This window comes from Pholcus phalangioides, unplaced genomic scaffold (genome assembly GCF_987345545.1).
Source record: "Pholcus phalangioides strain wild (caught in Gottingen) unplaced genomic scaffold, Ppha-v1.0 ptg000003l_1, whole genome shotgun sequence".
NCBI lineage: Eukaryota > Metazoa > Arthropoda > Arachnida > Araneae > Pholcidae > Pholcus > Pholcus phalangioides.
In genome coordinates this window covers 47081034-47097181 of record NW_028301596.1, presented here as the reverse complement: position 1 = coordinate 47097181, position 16148 = coordinate 47081034, and the positions used below count along the sequence as shown (strand labels likewise).

Sequence of the window (16148 nt, the reverse complement as noted above, 5' to 3'; positions counted from 1 at the left end):
CAGTGGACCGGTTCTATTTTGGTGCATTTCTGCAGTGGTCGCGCTTTCTTTCTTAGCGTAATGTGCTTTTTTAGCTTCTCGAGTCTAACGTAATGTGCTTTTTTAGCTTCCTTAACATAATATAGCTTCCCAAGTTTAACGCAATGTACTTTTTAGCTTCTCGAGATATAACCCTAGCGTAATGTGCTACATTCCAAAAAGTTATGTAATTCAAGTTTTAGCTGGTCGTTTTGTGTCTTTACACTTTGTGGTTTTTTTTTTTTACTTTTTGTGTGTTTTCATTACTACTGATCATCGCGTATACGTGGAACTCAGGCGTGTACGCAGGAGAAGGAAGGTGTTTTGCATTGGTTTTTTTTTCCAGGTGTATTGCGTTCTGGGGGGGGGGGTATGTTGCATTGTAATTGTTTTTTTTATAAATTTTCGGTTTCGTCTAGAAATACGAGAAATGGGGGTTCCAAATACGGGGCATAGTCAATTATCGCCAAATATGACGCTAAAACTATACAAAGTTGCCAAATATTGCTGAAATTACGAAAGGAAGCAGAATTTGTCGTTTTTGACTTCATAGCTCCCTATTTCCAGCCATTGGTGATTTTTCAGAATTTTTAGCGATAGCTGGCTACTTAACTTGCCGTTGACAACTTAGCTATATTTGGCAGATTTACTTGAATTGGACAGTTCTCTTGGTTGTAATTGGCGGATTTACTTGAGTTGAACAGTTTGTTGGCTGTAATTGGCAACTTTACTTGAATTTCACGGGGTTTTTTTTTTTGGGGAGGGGGTACCTCTACTTCCCTTCTGACAATTTTTTGTTAAAATTCACAACTTTACTTGCGTTTAATAATTTTTCGGTGGTAATTTGCAATTATATTTGTATCTGACATTTTTTTTGGCTGTAATTGGCAACTTTACATGAATTTGACGGGGGGCTACACGGGTATCCAACTTCTCCACTTGTAGGGTCCTCATCCTAATGAATCCTCGAGTGGAAACCGGTGGGCTTATGGGCCTTTTTCCTTTATTGGGCCGGCCGAGCTAAATATCTTATTTTCCCTCTTGTTTATCGTCAAGGTAAGATCTAAGGATAAGCCGGTGAGCATATTAGCCTTTTTCCAAAAGGGCCAGCCCTACGTAGCTTCTTTTCCCTTCTGTATCAAAGGTGAGAATACTTATTCTTACACTACTATCCCGGAGGTTGTCCGGTGGGTTGAGTTACCTCTTTCCCGTTAGGGCCATTCAGCCACCTTCTACCCTATTACATCCTCCTCCTCTGAATCCTAGCCACTTCATAAGTCGGTGTAGGAGATTAGCCTGTTTGCTAATCTAGAGGATCGTCCGGGTGTTGCTCTGGTCACTGATGTTTGATTATCGTCTAGATCATTGTCGAGTGTCATCTTCACTTTTTCGGGGTGTAGTTCGATAAATTTTATCATCCGGACCAGTTTTAGGGGTGGAATCCGGTCTGTTGATATTTTGAATCCACGCCGCTTCATGTTGTTCCGCCGGTGCCCTGAAGTGCAGTTCCCTGGTGAGGGCACAGCTCGTGGCGTAATGCCACTTTGATCCCAGAGCCCCACAGTTGCATCTGTCACTTGCTGTTAGTTTGAATCTTTTCAGGTTCTCTGGGAATAGTCCATGTCCTGTCACTTCTCGTTTCCAGTGGGAGCTTCGTAGTCCGACTTTTTTAATTACCAATAATATCCGAATCCCATTTCGCTTGCCATTTCTTAAGCATAGATGATCTTAGTCGTAACTTGGCTGCCGAGTGTGGGAGTTTAACATTATCTCTTGATGATCCATTGATAGTAGCATCCTTGGCCAGCTGATCCGCTATCTCATTGCCCCATGTGCCATCATGGGCTTTAACCCATGATATTTGTATTTTGTGGTGCCTGATCAGGAGTTGACGAGCTTTCCTGACCATCTCATGCGCTGACGTTGGACTCTTCAGTGCCATTAAGCTAGAGAGGCTATCAGATCTAATATGAGCAGGTGTTCCCTTCTTTACTGCATCCTTGATGGCCTCTAAAACCGCCAGAAACTCCGCCTGAAAGACTGTGTTTCCGGATAGGAGCTTGGCCTTCCAGGTCTCCCGCACTTCATTCCCTGTCGTAAGGGCGTAAGCAGCTCCGGTGGCATTGTCCATCCTGGATCCATCCGTATAGTACACATTTTCTTGCGGAATTTCTTCCGCTTGTCCCAATTGTATTTGCTTCTTGAGCAGCTCTTTGCTAGGATGCATAGCCCATCACTTCATCTTTCTGCAATAATTTTCCGGGTGGATTTGTTCTTCCCCCATCCATAGTGATAGTCCGCCTGAGCCTCAGTAATCTCGTGCATTTAGCCTCATATTCAAATTTGAATCTTAGCGGAGGGACACCTAAGATGACCTGTAAGGCATTAGTTGGCGTAGTGTTATACGCACCCGAGATGTGTAGTAGGTGGGGTCTTTGTAGTGTATCCAGTTTATCCCCTAAATTAACTTTTGGAACTGCAAACCAAATAGCTGCCCCACAAGCCGCAATCCTGTCAGTGACTGATAAGCAAATCTTCCTCCTTAGACTTTGTGGCAGTCCCCACTGCGGTCCTGCTAATCGTCGAAGCTTCTGTAGCACTTCTAGAGTCTCTAGAAGTGCAGGTGGGACAACTTCGCGGGCCACAATCTACCCGTGGGCCGGAGGTTATGCACCTCCAATCTCTATGGTATTGACAAATATCTGCGTCACTCTACCGAACAATAAATCAATGTAAATCTTCAGGAAGTGTATAAAATGAGAAACAAAAAAAAAAAAAAAAAACGTTTCCAATCATTGAAACATGACGGAAATTAATGGATGGAAAAAAGGGGAAAATGTTGCAGGAAAAGGGAAAAAACTTTTCCAGGGGAAAATGGAATGAAACTAGTTTTCGGAAAGAGGAACTTTCTCTCTCTCTCTCTCTCTGAGATTTTAATTAAAACTGAGAGAAACATTTTCTGGAGGAAACAGGATTCTCCCAATTTCATGGGCTGTTGCATTCCTGTTAGATTTTTGTTCCCGAAAACGCAAGAGGAAATTATTCATCTACGAAAAAAAGGCAAAAATAAGGAGAAACCAGGATTTCTCGAACCATCTCATCTCTCTCTCTATATATATATATGTACAGGAATGTCCCCGGCAGCAACTGTGAAGATTTTATTGATTCCGTGATTTGAGGCCAATATAGCTTTATTAAAACGCAATTAGTGACGCCACGTTGCCCAAGTGTCGTGATGAGCCTTTCATTATGCGGCGCTCCCGGGATCGAACGCGAGCATTAGTGAACAAAACCCATTCTTGTAATGATAGCACAGACACAGTTCATACATATGCATGAGGCGGTGGCATTACTCGTGTCATTTTGTCAGTAGGTTTAACTGTAGTATATGAGAACGGATATATATATACGTTTCAGATGGACATGATACCCTGTAGAGGTGACGTGTCGGAGACTGACCTGTATGTCCGAAACGACACACGCTGTAATATTCAAAATGATTGAGCTTCTGCGCGTTTCGACTGACTTATAATAAATACTCTGTACCCATTGTGTTCGAGGATCTTCTAATAACGAACGACAGTTTATTTAACGAGTAATCTAGGCATTGCGGTTGGTTGTGCATTTGAGTACCGGGATATACTTGTGTATATATACAGGGTGTTGCGTTGGAATGGCGACAAATTCAGAGGGGGTGATATTAGGCATCAAGAGAAACAGAAATTTCCATAGAACACATGGTATCGCCAACCCCGTTTAGTTGGTGAAAATCGGAAAAATATTTATGAAGGGTGTGGCGTCGAGTGGAAGAAACAGGCCAATAATAAGGTAGAAAAAATTATTTGACAGCATTATTACATTACAACACAGACTAACTACTGGTCAACAACTCCAGTATAATCATTTTATTTTATTTACAATAATAACAACCCCAGAAGGCATGAAATTTCTCTTCGTCTACATTATGACATTGAACTGTGCTGCACAGGCTGTATTGTAATCATGCTGTCAAGTAAATGGTTTTGGTACTTTTTTATTTGGTATTTATTTCACTTCTTTGTACTTATTATGCATTTATTTTTCGGCTGTAATTTGCAATGATACTTGTATCTGACAGTTTTTTTGGCTGCAATTGGCAACTTTACTTGAATTTGACGGGGTTTTTTGTTTTTTTGTTTTGGATATTATTCACAACTCTACTTCCATTTGACAATTTTTTGGAGGTAATTTGCAACTATACTTGAATTTGACAGTTACAGATAGGTTTTGTTATAATCACGCTGTAACATAAATGTTTTTTCTACCTCATTATTAGCCTTTTTCTTCCACTCGACGTCACACCCTTCATAAGTATTTTTGCGATTTTCATCGACTAAACGTGGTTTGGGATATCATCATGTTCTCTGGCAATTTTTGTTCCTTTTGATGCCAAACACGCCCTCTGCATTTTTCGCCACTTCCAGGCAATGCCCTGTATAAGCCGAGTGTTTTTGTTGAAAAATATGTTCCTTAATTTGGGGGGGGGGGGAGGGCGGCTATACACGGGTCAGTTTTGGGGCGTAGAATTCTGATTCCATCCAAATTATCATCGAATCTTTTAAAAAATATCGTATCCGCAACGCGATTTGGACGGAACTGAAGAATACATGAAAATATATGATTCCTCCCCCATAAAATGCGATGATTTTTTTGGGGTCGGCTTATACACGGGTTTTCAATTAATTGTAATTTTGGTGGTCCAAGGGTGGGGCTGACGGAGATGCAGCCCTGGGACCCGGGACGATTCTCATCATTTTTTCTTTTTCATGCTATAAATTCACTGCAGAGGGGCCCGCCAAAGCTACCAGCCTAGAGGCCCCGCTCCAGGATGTGGGGGCCATGTTTTATCCTGAGGGAATTGAAATTTCAGCTCTAAGTTAAATAATCTATATTCACAAGATCTATATTCACAAGGGGAAGATCTATATTCACAAAGTTGCACACAGAAAACATAGATGTAAACATTATCTGATAAGAAGCATTATTCACATTTAATAAGTTAATAGGCACCGGAGGATCTCTGGTGGATTTTCTGTTCACTGGGTGGGCAATAGGGGGACTTTCTTTTACAGGAGGATGATTGAAGCCATCAAATATCATCTGAAGGTTGTAGTAGGCAGTGCTATTTGCAAGGTGGGCAATGGGGGACTTGACTATTTCTACGGAGGATCATTAAGGTGGGTAATAGGGATTTTCTTTCTTCGGATTATCATCGAAGTCACGAAACGTCATCTTGAAGGTGATCTGAAGCGCTATTTGCCACGTGGGCAAGAGAGCCATTTTTTCGGTGAGCGAATCATCAGAGAATTGACTCACGAAATCCATGTGTGCCTGCAATGAGCGTCCTGGAAAAAAACATTGCCACTGATTTCAATAAAACTCTGAGCATTTTTGAGAGTGTACGTCAATCAATGCATTCCCCAGAGAGAGATACACATGAATCACTTTTATTTTTCTTTCAAACCGAGCACAATCAGAAGTGCTGACACAACTCTGGTCCCATCGCCATGGGCAATTTACACATGCAGCAGTGATGGCGATTCTCGCCAAGAAGATCAGTCCAGGCCGTAAAACCAAAAAATATACTTTTATAAATACGTTGATCATATTTTATCGAGAGAAAAAATACGAGAAATTACAGGGAAATCGCTAATCAATGGCAAAAGTTATGCCAAATGTACATAAATCAAATTGCCAATTAGTTTGCTAACATCGCCAAAAAAAATCACCAAGCATTACTAAAAGCAATGTCAAAGGTAAATGAAATTGCCAATTATTGCTAAAATTATCGCCAATTGCGGGAAATGAAGCTGAGGGAGAGAGAGCTTTGGGGGGGGGGGGGAGGAACAATCTCTCTTCATTGTTATGTTGAAATAAGCACAATCATGCTCCGAAACACGAAAACATACCTCGAATTCTGAAGGTCATGGAAAAATACACTAAAAGTACTGAAACCTGAAATTACTTGCTCTAAAGTGATTCCCAACGTGGGCGTTAACGCCCCCTGGGGTGGCGATGGAATGTTCCAGGGGGGTGGTAGAAGCTACCGATATAGCATGGGATTCTATGGGTGAGATTGCGTTGGGGGCGCTGGGAGAAGAAAAAAATTTCTGAAGAATGGGGGCGATGGGACAAAAAAACGGTTGGGAAACTATGCTCTAAAGTCATGAAAAAATGCTCTATCTCGTAAAAATAGCGAAATACACAAAATGCATAAAAAAAAAAAAATACAAAAGTCACAGAAATCCTATAGCCCTAGTAATCAGTATATAAAATACATTTTTTTCTGAAAAACTATAAACATTTTAATATTCAATAGGGGAAAAAAAATCAGTTCAGTAATGAAATTTCAGGAATTTCCGCCGAATGATATTAAAATACTTCACAAGAATCCAACTCATTATCCATTATTCTTAGGAAATGAATCAAATAATTCTAATTCGACAGAAACTTCCAGAAAAATTTGAAAGTAAAATGAAAAAAAAAAAAGAAATTGTTAAAATGAATGAAATTTTTTTTCCCCCTCGTCGAGCGTGAAAAATCCATTTTAATAAGAGAAGATCAAATAGTATTTATTGCAATAAAAAGGAAAAGAGGGACAGACTTTTCCTCTCGCAACGAGATAAGACTTTGATGACATTTTTATTAAAAAAACGAGTGATTTGGAATTAATATATATTTTTTTCTTTTTGTCCCGGGAGATTTCTCATTATGATCATTCGGTCTCCTTTTTTTTTTCTTTTATTAATACGTTTCTCCTGTATCATTTTCCAGGAGGGAAAAAAAAATGTCCCGGAAAATTGCATTCCCTCCCCGTAAACGGGAGATTCAAGATAAAGAAACTTTATTAAAAGACCCTTCAGGTCTCGTGATTGGATTTCTAAGACCCTCCTGTCAAACTTACATCTAGTTTTATTCCCCTTTTCTTCTAAAGTCAATGAAGAAGTTTCTGAATATGTGTTAAGTATGTGATACACACGCACTGGACAAAAAGAAAATTGAAGAAGATCCTCTAATGCCAGTGGTTCTCAACCTGGGGCCATATGCCCCCTCCTATGGTCCTGGGATATCGTAAGGGGGTCACGGGTGGAAATCAGATGAAAGGGGAGCCACGGCAAGTTGTAGGAGGGGAGAGACACAGAGAATTGTGAAGAGATGGAAGCTTTCGTAGGAAAAACTGTGAGAGTTTACTATCAGAGTTTATCAGAGCTGTCCATAGTACTAGGGCTATTTTTACCCTGGGGGACCCATTCAGGCCTACATGAATGAATCCGGTACTATGATTTCGAAGTAATTTAAGTATGTAAATATTTCCAGCTAAAGTATGGAACCCTAGAACATCATCACTTTCCCCAGGAACCCTTGAGGTTACAGCAACAGCTATGCACATGGCCCCCACAAAGGGGGGGGCTGACAGGGCTCTAGCCCTGGGGGCCCGGGCAGTTCTCATCATTTTTTGCTTTTTCACGCTATAAATTAACTACAGAAGGGGCCCGTGAAAAGTATGACGGGGGCCCTCAAAAGATTCCAGCCTGGGGGCCCCTCTTCAGGATGTGGGGGCCATGGCTATGCATACTCCCCCAAGAAGGAAGCTCACTGAAATCTAGCCCAGGACTGGCACGAACCCAGGAGGATAACGTATCGGGAGGGGCGAGATATTGTATAACTCGGTTTGACAAAGTCATACTTTTTCCCAATAATTTGTCTTTTGAGGGAGGAATGATCGTTCTGCATTTCTGGATCCGTGCCTGCCTGGCCCAGGGTTCCAGAGATCAATCTTATTTATAACAGTTATGTTTATCATAAATACAGTTTTGACTTAATTCATATCTATAAGTAGAAATGGTCTCGCTCCTGGATCAGGGTAGTGTGCCCTGGATAACATGGGGGCCATGAGAAGAAAATATGGACCAAAGGGGGGTCGGGGCAAATGGGCTGAAAAAGGTTGAGGAAACACTGCTCTATGCAAACTCCAGTTTAATAAATGGTTATAGTTTTGCTCTTTACAAGCAGGACTGGACGAAGGTCTCTTGAGAAAGAGGAGTTTTGTTGTTGGGAGGAATAGAAAAGAACTAACTCTCCTGGGTTAGAAACATACTGGCGCAAATCAATTTATTTGATCGCCAAGATGTTTCCTCTACTACGTAAAGTACAGTTGGCCCCGCTTGATTGGATACCGCAAAGGTGGCCAACCTTTTTTTTCGAAGACGAGCCACAATCAAGATTATTTTCGATGCGCGTACCACTCTACGAATTTTTTCCGCGCAGACCATGCGTCCCGTTTTTACGAGACGCGAGCGTTCTTTCCGTTCCTGACAAACATGTTTTTCAACTGCTTTTCTTATTCTCGTAAAAATTTTCAGTATGTCACTATTGAGTTCTAAATTAGTTTTATTTTTGAGTCTACGTTTATGATTGTGTATACGTTTATCGGTAGAAGTTCATCTTATCTACACCATGTTGGGCATAGACACCGGAACCTGAGGACTTACGGTGCTTGCTAAGGAATGATGCTATAAAAGTGCACGAGGTGCATTGCTAAGTAACCACGGTAACCGAAGTAAAACATTCCGAAAGTGATTGAGGCCCAGGAACCATTGTTGCCCCACACTTTTCTGCCCATCTCTGGCGTTTGTCTTGGTCTGAGAAACATTTAAAGTAGCCCATGGCCATCATTCAATCCGGGCCCGGTTATGTATAAGTGTAAAATTTGGCGACGATCGATCAGAAATTGCAGATTTGTATTGAGAATACACACAGACAGAAAATCAATTATACATATATATATATGTATATGTATATTATATTACATAATATTCAACATTATGTCTTTTGCGGACTTTGTCCCCTCAACCGTCCGTCTTAAAGAAAACTAACGGGCAACGCTCCTTTCCCTTATTTATGCTGTCTTTTCCAAACTTTTCTCCGATTTATGAATTCGGATATCTCAGCGAATATTGCACTTGGAAACCTGGATTTACTTTTGGCCTTAGGAGACAGGTCATTAATTTTCTAACTGCAAGTTAGAGGACAGGGAAACAGTATAAAAATCTAGATTTCTTTTATTTTGTTACACACACACTGTATTTTTACCCTAAAATCTGGTACAGGGTACTTTTTGACCGCCTTTTGAGCATTCTTCAAATTGAAACTATAGCTCTGAGACAGACGATTGATGAGATGAAAGCCGCATTAGCGCTTACGGGACACCCTGTAAACTTTACAGTGTAAAGGAAGAGATAAAAGATGTCAATTGTACCGATGACCGGACTTGGTTGAATGAATTGCCCACCACCCGTAGTCTGACTTGACAAGAATGAATCCAGATGCCGGTTCCTGGAATGTCCTGGAATTTCGTCGCATATCAGTTGCAGCTGATGATGAAGAAGAAGAACGCGGAATTCCTGGTAGAAGTTAGATAAGATTGATCGAGTGTAAGTCGGAGCTATTTACCCTCCCCCCCTCCCATCCCTTCATTGATTGAGACGTCGAACTGAGTTTGGTGATGGATGACTACAGTTGTGCTCGTGAAAACTATGTCCAAGGAACTTTGGCGTAGTAGTTCTTCTCAAACTACTGTCTGGTATACATAGGTACTCCTGGATAGTTTCAGAGCAGATTCCTCCAATCTTTGGCAGGCCATTACCAATGCTTATTATAATATTATAATGAATGAGAAGAAAGGCACACACACCATTTCCGTGTCTTCTAAAATGCAAAATACGCAACGCACGTATTTCTCGGTTAGTTGTTCACTCGAAATACAGATGGCAGCACGCGTTAGTATAATGATGCGCTTGGGGCAGAGTTTCGTCAGTTCTTTCCTTCTTCGTAGGGTGACCATACATCACGTATTTCCCGGGACAGTTCCGGTATTTCCTATTTTTTTAGTCGTCCCGACTTTTTGGCAAAAGTGTCCCAGTTTTTCCCGTTTTTTACGCGCAACCTACTTTAATTTTTATTCTTTATTGAAGTCGAAGATTGAAATTATTTTTCAACTCATAAATTATATTATCATAATTACAACTATAAATAAGAATATTAATCTCCCACATTTATCTTAATGAACATTTTTTCTCGTGGAGTTCATTTTAATCCACTGCAATATGCAGTAATGCTACATTTCCCGCCATACTGTTTTTCCCGTAATTTCAGCAATATTTGACAACTTTGTTCAGTTTTGATGACATTTTTAGCGACAATTGGTGATGTCCCGTATTTTCCCGTATGCGAAGCGAATTCGTCCAATCTTTGGCTACTTTTTAAAGATGATTTTGCACGGAATTTTTTTAATTTATATTTACCATAAATACCCTTAAAGGGTCCCTGTTCATCAAGTATGATGTACCCACGTACGTCTTTCCCTTTGTTTACTTCTGCGATGGAGATATAGCAACTTTAACTGCCTTTTGTCCATACTTTACAATTTTATACAATAAAACCTGCCAACAACGTTATCCACGTATGGCGTTCACTCAGGGCCGGATTAAGACGTTTGAAGGCCCTAAGCACTTGAATATTTTTGGTGGTTCCCCCGATACCTAGAAGTATATTTTACTCGATATTCAGTCTATAAACTGAAAAAAATGAAATTTTATATTTCAGAAGCGACTAATCTAAGGATGGGATTTCACTCTAAAAGGTTTATGAAAGTTATTTTATAAAACTTGACAAGGAACTAATAAATTCATCAGTTGTATTCGAGCAAATGCAACCGATCAGCTCATTGGTTGCATTTTTAAAAGAATTATTATAAAATTTTTATAGTGTAATCCGGGCTTAAGACCGGGATTTTACTATAAAGTTTTAGAAAAGATCTTTTATGAAAGTTGAAAATTGAACCAATAGGCGCATCGGTTGCATTCAAGCAAATGCAACCGGTGATCTTATTGGTTGAATTTTTCACGTTTTATCAAAGAGCTTTTACAAAACTTTTATAGTGTAATCTCGGCCTAAGGCTGGTATTACCCTATAAAGCTTTGATTAAAAATTATTTTATAAAATTTGAAAAATGTAACCAATAAACACATTTGTTACATTCGCGCGAACTTAACTGATCCGTCTATTGGTTGCATTTTTCAAGTTTTATAAACGAACTTTTGTCAAACTTTTATAAAAGTTTGATAAAAGTACGTTTAGGCCGGGATTACACTATGTAATTTGATAAAAGTTCGTTTATAAAACTTGAAAAAAGCCACCAATAAAGTTATTGGTTACATTCTATGAAAAGCAACCGATAACCTTCTTGGTAGTATTTTTCAAGTTTTATAAAATTACTTTTATCAAACTTTTATAGTGTAATCCCGGCCTAAGACAGAATTGTGATGTCCATATTTCTAAGCACAGACATTTTGAAAGTCTCCACCCCCTTCCTTTTTTTTCTACTTGCAAATTCTTTGATATCTCCTGAATTTTTTCCTTTTTTTTGGAACATCGAATGTTTTGGATGTTTTTGGAATTTTTCTTTCATATTTTTCCGAAAATACAGATTTTTTTTTTTTTTAATATTTTGAAAATATTTCAAGACATTTTCTCCCATCGACTACTTGTGATGATCGGAATGAAGACATCTTTATACCCATATTCTATGGGGCAGTAGATTAAACCACCATAGAATGCCTCTAGGCTGCCTATAGGCACTGAATCAGGGGTGAAGGAGAAAAATAATTACAAAAATTGCGAAAAAATAGTTTTTATGCACGAATTTCAAACTAAAGATGTGGGCGAAACACCCGTATCTTTAGCCGCATCTTTAGTGCTCGTGTGTGATCCGATGCTTGTAGTGACGACATAAAACGTAATGAAAACTTAACGATTTAATATACGAAAGAAACATAACGAGGAGGATGACACGTGTATACAAATCGGTGGTATAATTCCAACTGGCATTTTTCTTTTTTTTTACAATCACCAGGAGCGTGAGGAGGGCGCGCCATCTATACAGATAAGAACGCACTACAGCACTCCCCCTCCAGTCGAAGACGAAACATTTAAGAGAAGACAATTTGAATAATAATCATACAAATAATAGAAAAAATTGCAATATATATATATATACACCATACATAATTACGAATCATATAGCTAATTTCGAAGGGTCAATACGAAATCGCACTCTTCGGCCAGACCTGGAAATGTACTGATTTTTGAACGTGTCACATAAATTATTATTTAACATAAAACATGGCTTAAGGCGATCTATGGATACATTTTTATGATTGCCATTAATGTTCAACATAAAATACTTATCAGTTCTTGAAATAACTTCAAATGGTCCGGTGTATGGTTGTTGTATAGGTTTGCGTACACAGTCTTGTCGAACGAATACTGATGGAGAAGTTAGCAAGTCTGTCGAGACGAAGGGCTTAGACGAATTGTGATGAGAGGTTGGTACTGGTCTCACACGGGAGAAATGGTCTCTCAGTCTCTGCAAGAAGTCATATCGAGGTAGGACGTCTCGCTCATTCGAGTGCCGAAAGAGTTCACCGGGAAGGCGTAGGGCTGTGCCGTATACCAACTCAGCGGTTGATACTTGGAGGTCTTCTTTGATGCTGGAACGTAACCCCAACAGGACTGTAGGTAGAACCTCTGTCCAGTGCTCGTTACCTTTGAGGACACACATCAGAGAGGCTTTGAGATCGCGGTGGAATCTCTCAACCTGGCCGTTACACTTTGGATTGTAGGCAGTGGTGCGGGATTTTTCGATGCCGCACAGCCGTGCAAGAGAGCGAAATAGATCACTCTCAAACTGACGACCTTGATCTGTGGTCAACTTTTCAGGAACGCCAAACCGACACACCCAGGTAGAAAAGAATGTCTCAGCTGTAGTTTCAGCGGTTTGGTTAGACATTGGTACCGCTTCGGGCCACCGTGTGTACCGATCAACGCACGTCAAGAGATACGTGTATCCTTTAGAGGGAGGCAAGGGTCCGACAATGTCCAGATGAACGTGTGCAAAACGAGAATCAGGAACCTGGAAAGAGCCTAAAGGAGACTTGGTATGTTTGATAACCTTCGACTTCTGGCAAGCGATGCAAGTACGACACCAATCTTTGCAGTCTCTCGCAATCGATTTCCAAATAAATCGTTTGCGTACCATACCTAGAGTGGCTTTTATCCCAGGATGGGACAGATTATGCACAGAGTCGAACGCTAGACGTCGCATTGAAACGGGTACATACGGGCGTATATCGTCAGTAGACACATCGCAGTAGATATTAACACCGGAGATATCGAAGCGTTTTAGCTGAAGCCCAGTTTCACTTTGAAGCAAGGTATGCAATTCATCATCATCTGCCTGCGCCCGTGCCAATTCTGCATAATCGATTGTACAAGGAGTGTGGATTTCACAAATTCTTGAGAAAGCATCAGCTATGACGTTACTATCCCCAGGCAAATATCGTAAATCTGTCGAAAACTGACTAATATATTCAAGATGTCTAAGTTGCCGGGGAGAACATTTATCGTTACGTTGTTTGAAGGCATACGTGAGAGGACGATGATCACTGAAAATTATGAAGTTGCGTCCCTCCAAAATGTGCTTGAAATGCTTAACAGCCGAATATATTGCTAAGAGCTCTCTGTCATATGTACTGTACTTTTTTTCAGTCGAACTGAGCTTGCGTGAAAAAAATGACAATGGTTGGGTTTTGTTTCCTATTTGCTGTTGAAGGACTGCACCCAATGAAGTGTCGGAAGCATCAGCAGTCAAAAACAATTTTGCATTCGGAACAGGATGGGCGAGAAGTGCAGCGTTGGCAATTGATTGCTTGCATGACAAAAAAGCGGACTTGGCCTCCTCAGACCAAACTATTTCAGTTTTATCTTTTTTTATCTTGCTTTTTGCTAATTCATGCAAAGGAGCTTGCACCCTGGCGGCATCTTTAAGGAATCTGTGATAGAAATTTACAATTGCCAAAAAACGCTTCAATTCAGTCACTGTTGATGGCAATGGATAATCGAGCAATGTTTGTACTCGATCTGGTAAAGGTGCAATCCCATCGGGAGAAACAAGAAAACCCAGAAAATTAATTTGACGTTGACCGAATACACATTTAGATGGATTGATCACGATACCATAGTCATTTAGTCTTTGAAAAACACGTTTTAAGTCAGCTTCATGAGATTTTTCGTCAATGGAAGCGATTAACAAATCATCGAGATATGCGTAACAACAATCTAAGTCACGAAATGCTTCGTCAATAAAACGCTGAAACGTTTGAGCTGCATTTTTCAGGCCGAAGCACATATAAACATATTCGTATAGCCCAATGGGCGTAATTATGGCGGTTTTGGGAATGTCTTTAGGATTGATTGGTATTTGGTGATATGCTTTTATTAAATCGATTTTTGAAAAAATCTTTTTACCACTCAAGTTGATGGAAAAATCCTGTATATTTGGAAGCGGGTATCTATCTGGGATGGTTATTGCATTGAGTCCGCGGAAGTCCCCACAAATTCTCCATTCGTTGCTTTTTTTGGGTACAAGATGGATGGGACTCGACCAAGGGCTTTTTGAGGGCCGAATTATACCTTGTTGCAACAGTTCATTGAATTGTTTTTTAACAGCTGCAAGTTTTTCAGAAGACAATCTTCTAGCTTTTGCGAAAACCGGTGGTCCCGTAGTCTCGATGAAGTGCATGACAGAGTGTTTCTTTGGAACTGCATTTAGAACTGAGCTGGTAAGCTGAGGAAATTTGGCTAATATGCGGTGGTATGGAGAATCACCAGAGATCGGCGTTAAACCAAAAGAGCCGTTTTGGGATTCTAAACCATTCACTGATAGCGATGTTTCATTATCGATCAAACGAGAATTTTTAACATCTATAAGCAAACCAAATCTTTCCAAAAAGTCGGCTCCAATAATGGGATGTGAAACATCTGCCACAGTGAAAACGAAAGGAAAGTCCCTCCTTAGTCCAAGATTCAGAACTAGATTTTTGTTGCCAAACGTTTGGATTTCGGATCCATTTGCAGCATACAGTGAGAGTTTGTGAGGTTTTGTCAAGTTAGTCAGGCGTTTCGGAAAACAACTGATTGATGCGCCAGTGTCAATTAGAAATCGGAAACCCGTATTAACGTCGATGACAAATAGGCGACTATGGAGAAGGCTTTCGTCAGCTGTCGCCGAAACAGACGAGCCCACTAGTTTTCCTGAAACTGACATGGAGGAATACATTTATGAGCTTTTTCTCCAAACTGCTCATGGTACCAGCAAAGCCTTCCGTTTTTCAAAGCATCGCCGAATTTATTTCGGCTACGAGATTGAGATCGTTTGCGATAACCGCGAGATGGTCTAGGAGATCGCGAAAGCCTTTCAAATGATTGCCGTAGCGAAGCAATTTCGTTTTTCAAATCATCAAACTCTGAAGTGTGAGACACAGCTGAAGTATTAGATGACACATTAGAAACCTCACATATTTTGTCGGCTATTTTCGCTAACCCAATTAACGGTTCACTAGAAGCTTGTAATATTTGTTGGGAGTGCAAAGGTAATCTCTGCATCCAGAGATTTCTCAAAATGTCACTTTCCATTTTACCCTCAGCTAACGTTTGCATTTCGTGCAAAAGCTGGGACGGGCGTTTGTCGCCTAGTTGAAGCTCCTGGAGTAACATTCGCAATTTGGAAGATTCTGATTGTTGAAACTGCTCCAGCACGCGAGTTTTGAGAGTCTCGTACATGTGCTGTTGGGGAGGATTGCGAACGATATTAGAAACATAGTTCAAAACTTTGCAATCAAGAGCTCCTACAACGGCGTGAAATTTAGTTTCATCGGCGGTTATGCCTGCCGTTTTGAATTGTGACTCAATTTGAAGAAACCAAATCTCTGGATTTGCTTCCCAGAACGGAGGGGCTCGAAAGGCAACACGTGAAACTTCAGCTGATGCAATAGGTTGAGCCATGACAAATGCAAGTATGGAGACCGGCAAATCAAGAGTAGAAAGTTTATTCCTCACCTTGAATTTCCAGGAACGTCTCTATATTGGGTAGAAACGAGTAGACTTGGCTTGAAAAAAAAAAATATATAGTATATCCAAAAGACTAGGAGATTAGACAAGTTTCATCTTTGAAGAGCGTACGAACGGAAAGC

General features: G+C 40.3%; 1 protein-coding gene across 1 annotated transcript; it reads right to left on the bottom strand.

Annotated features, from left to right (window-relative positions):
• Positions 1-1687: 1687 nt before the first annotated feature.
• On the bottom strand, positions 1688-2245 carry LOC149088716 (uncharacterized). The gene has a single exon (XM_089252244.1). The coding sequence runs from the start codon at positions 2243-2245 to the stop codon at positions 1688-1690; it is 558 nt and encodes a 185-aa protein (XP_089108370.1).
• Between the last annotated feature and the right edge of the window lie 13903 nt (positions 2246-16148).

Excerpts from the sequence above, each read along its gene's own strand:
- LOC149088716 (XM_089252244.1), bottom strand. The coding sequence starts at position 2,245 with ATGCATCCTAGCAAAGAGCTGCTCAAGAAGCAAATACAATTGGGACAA.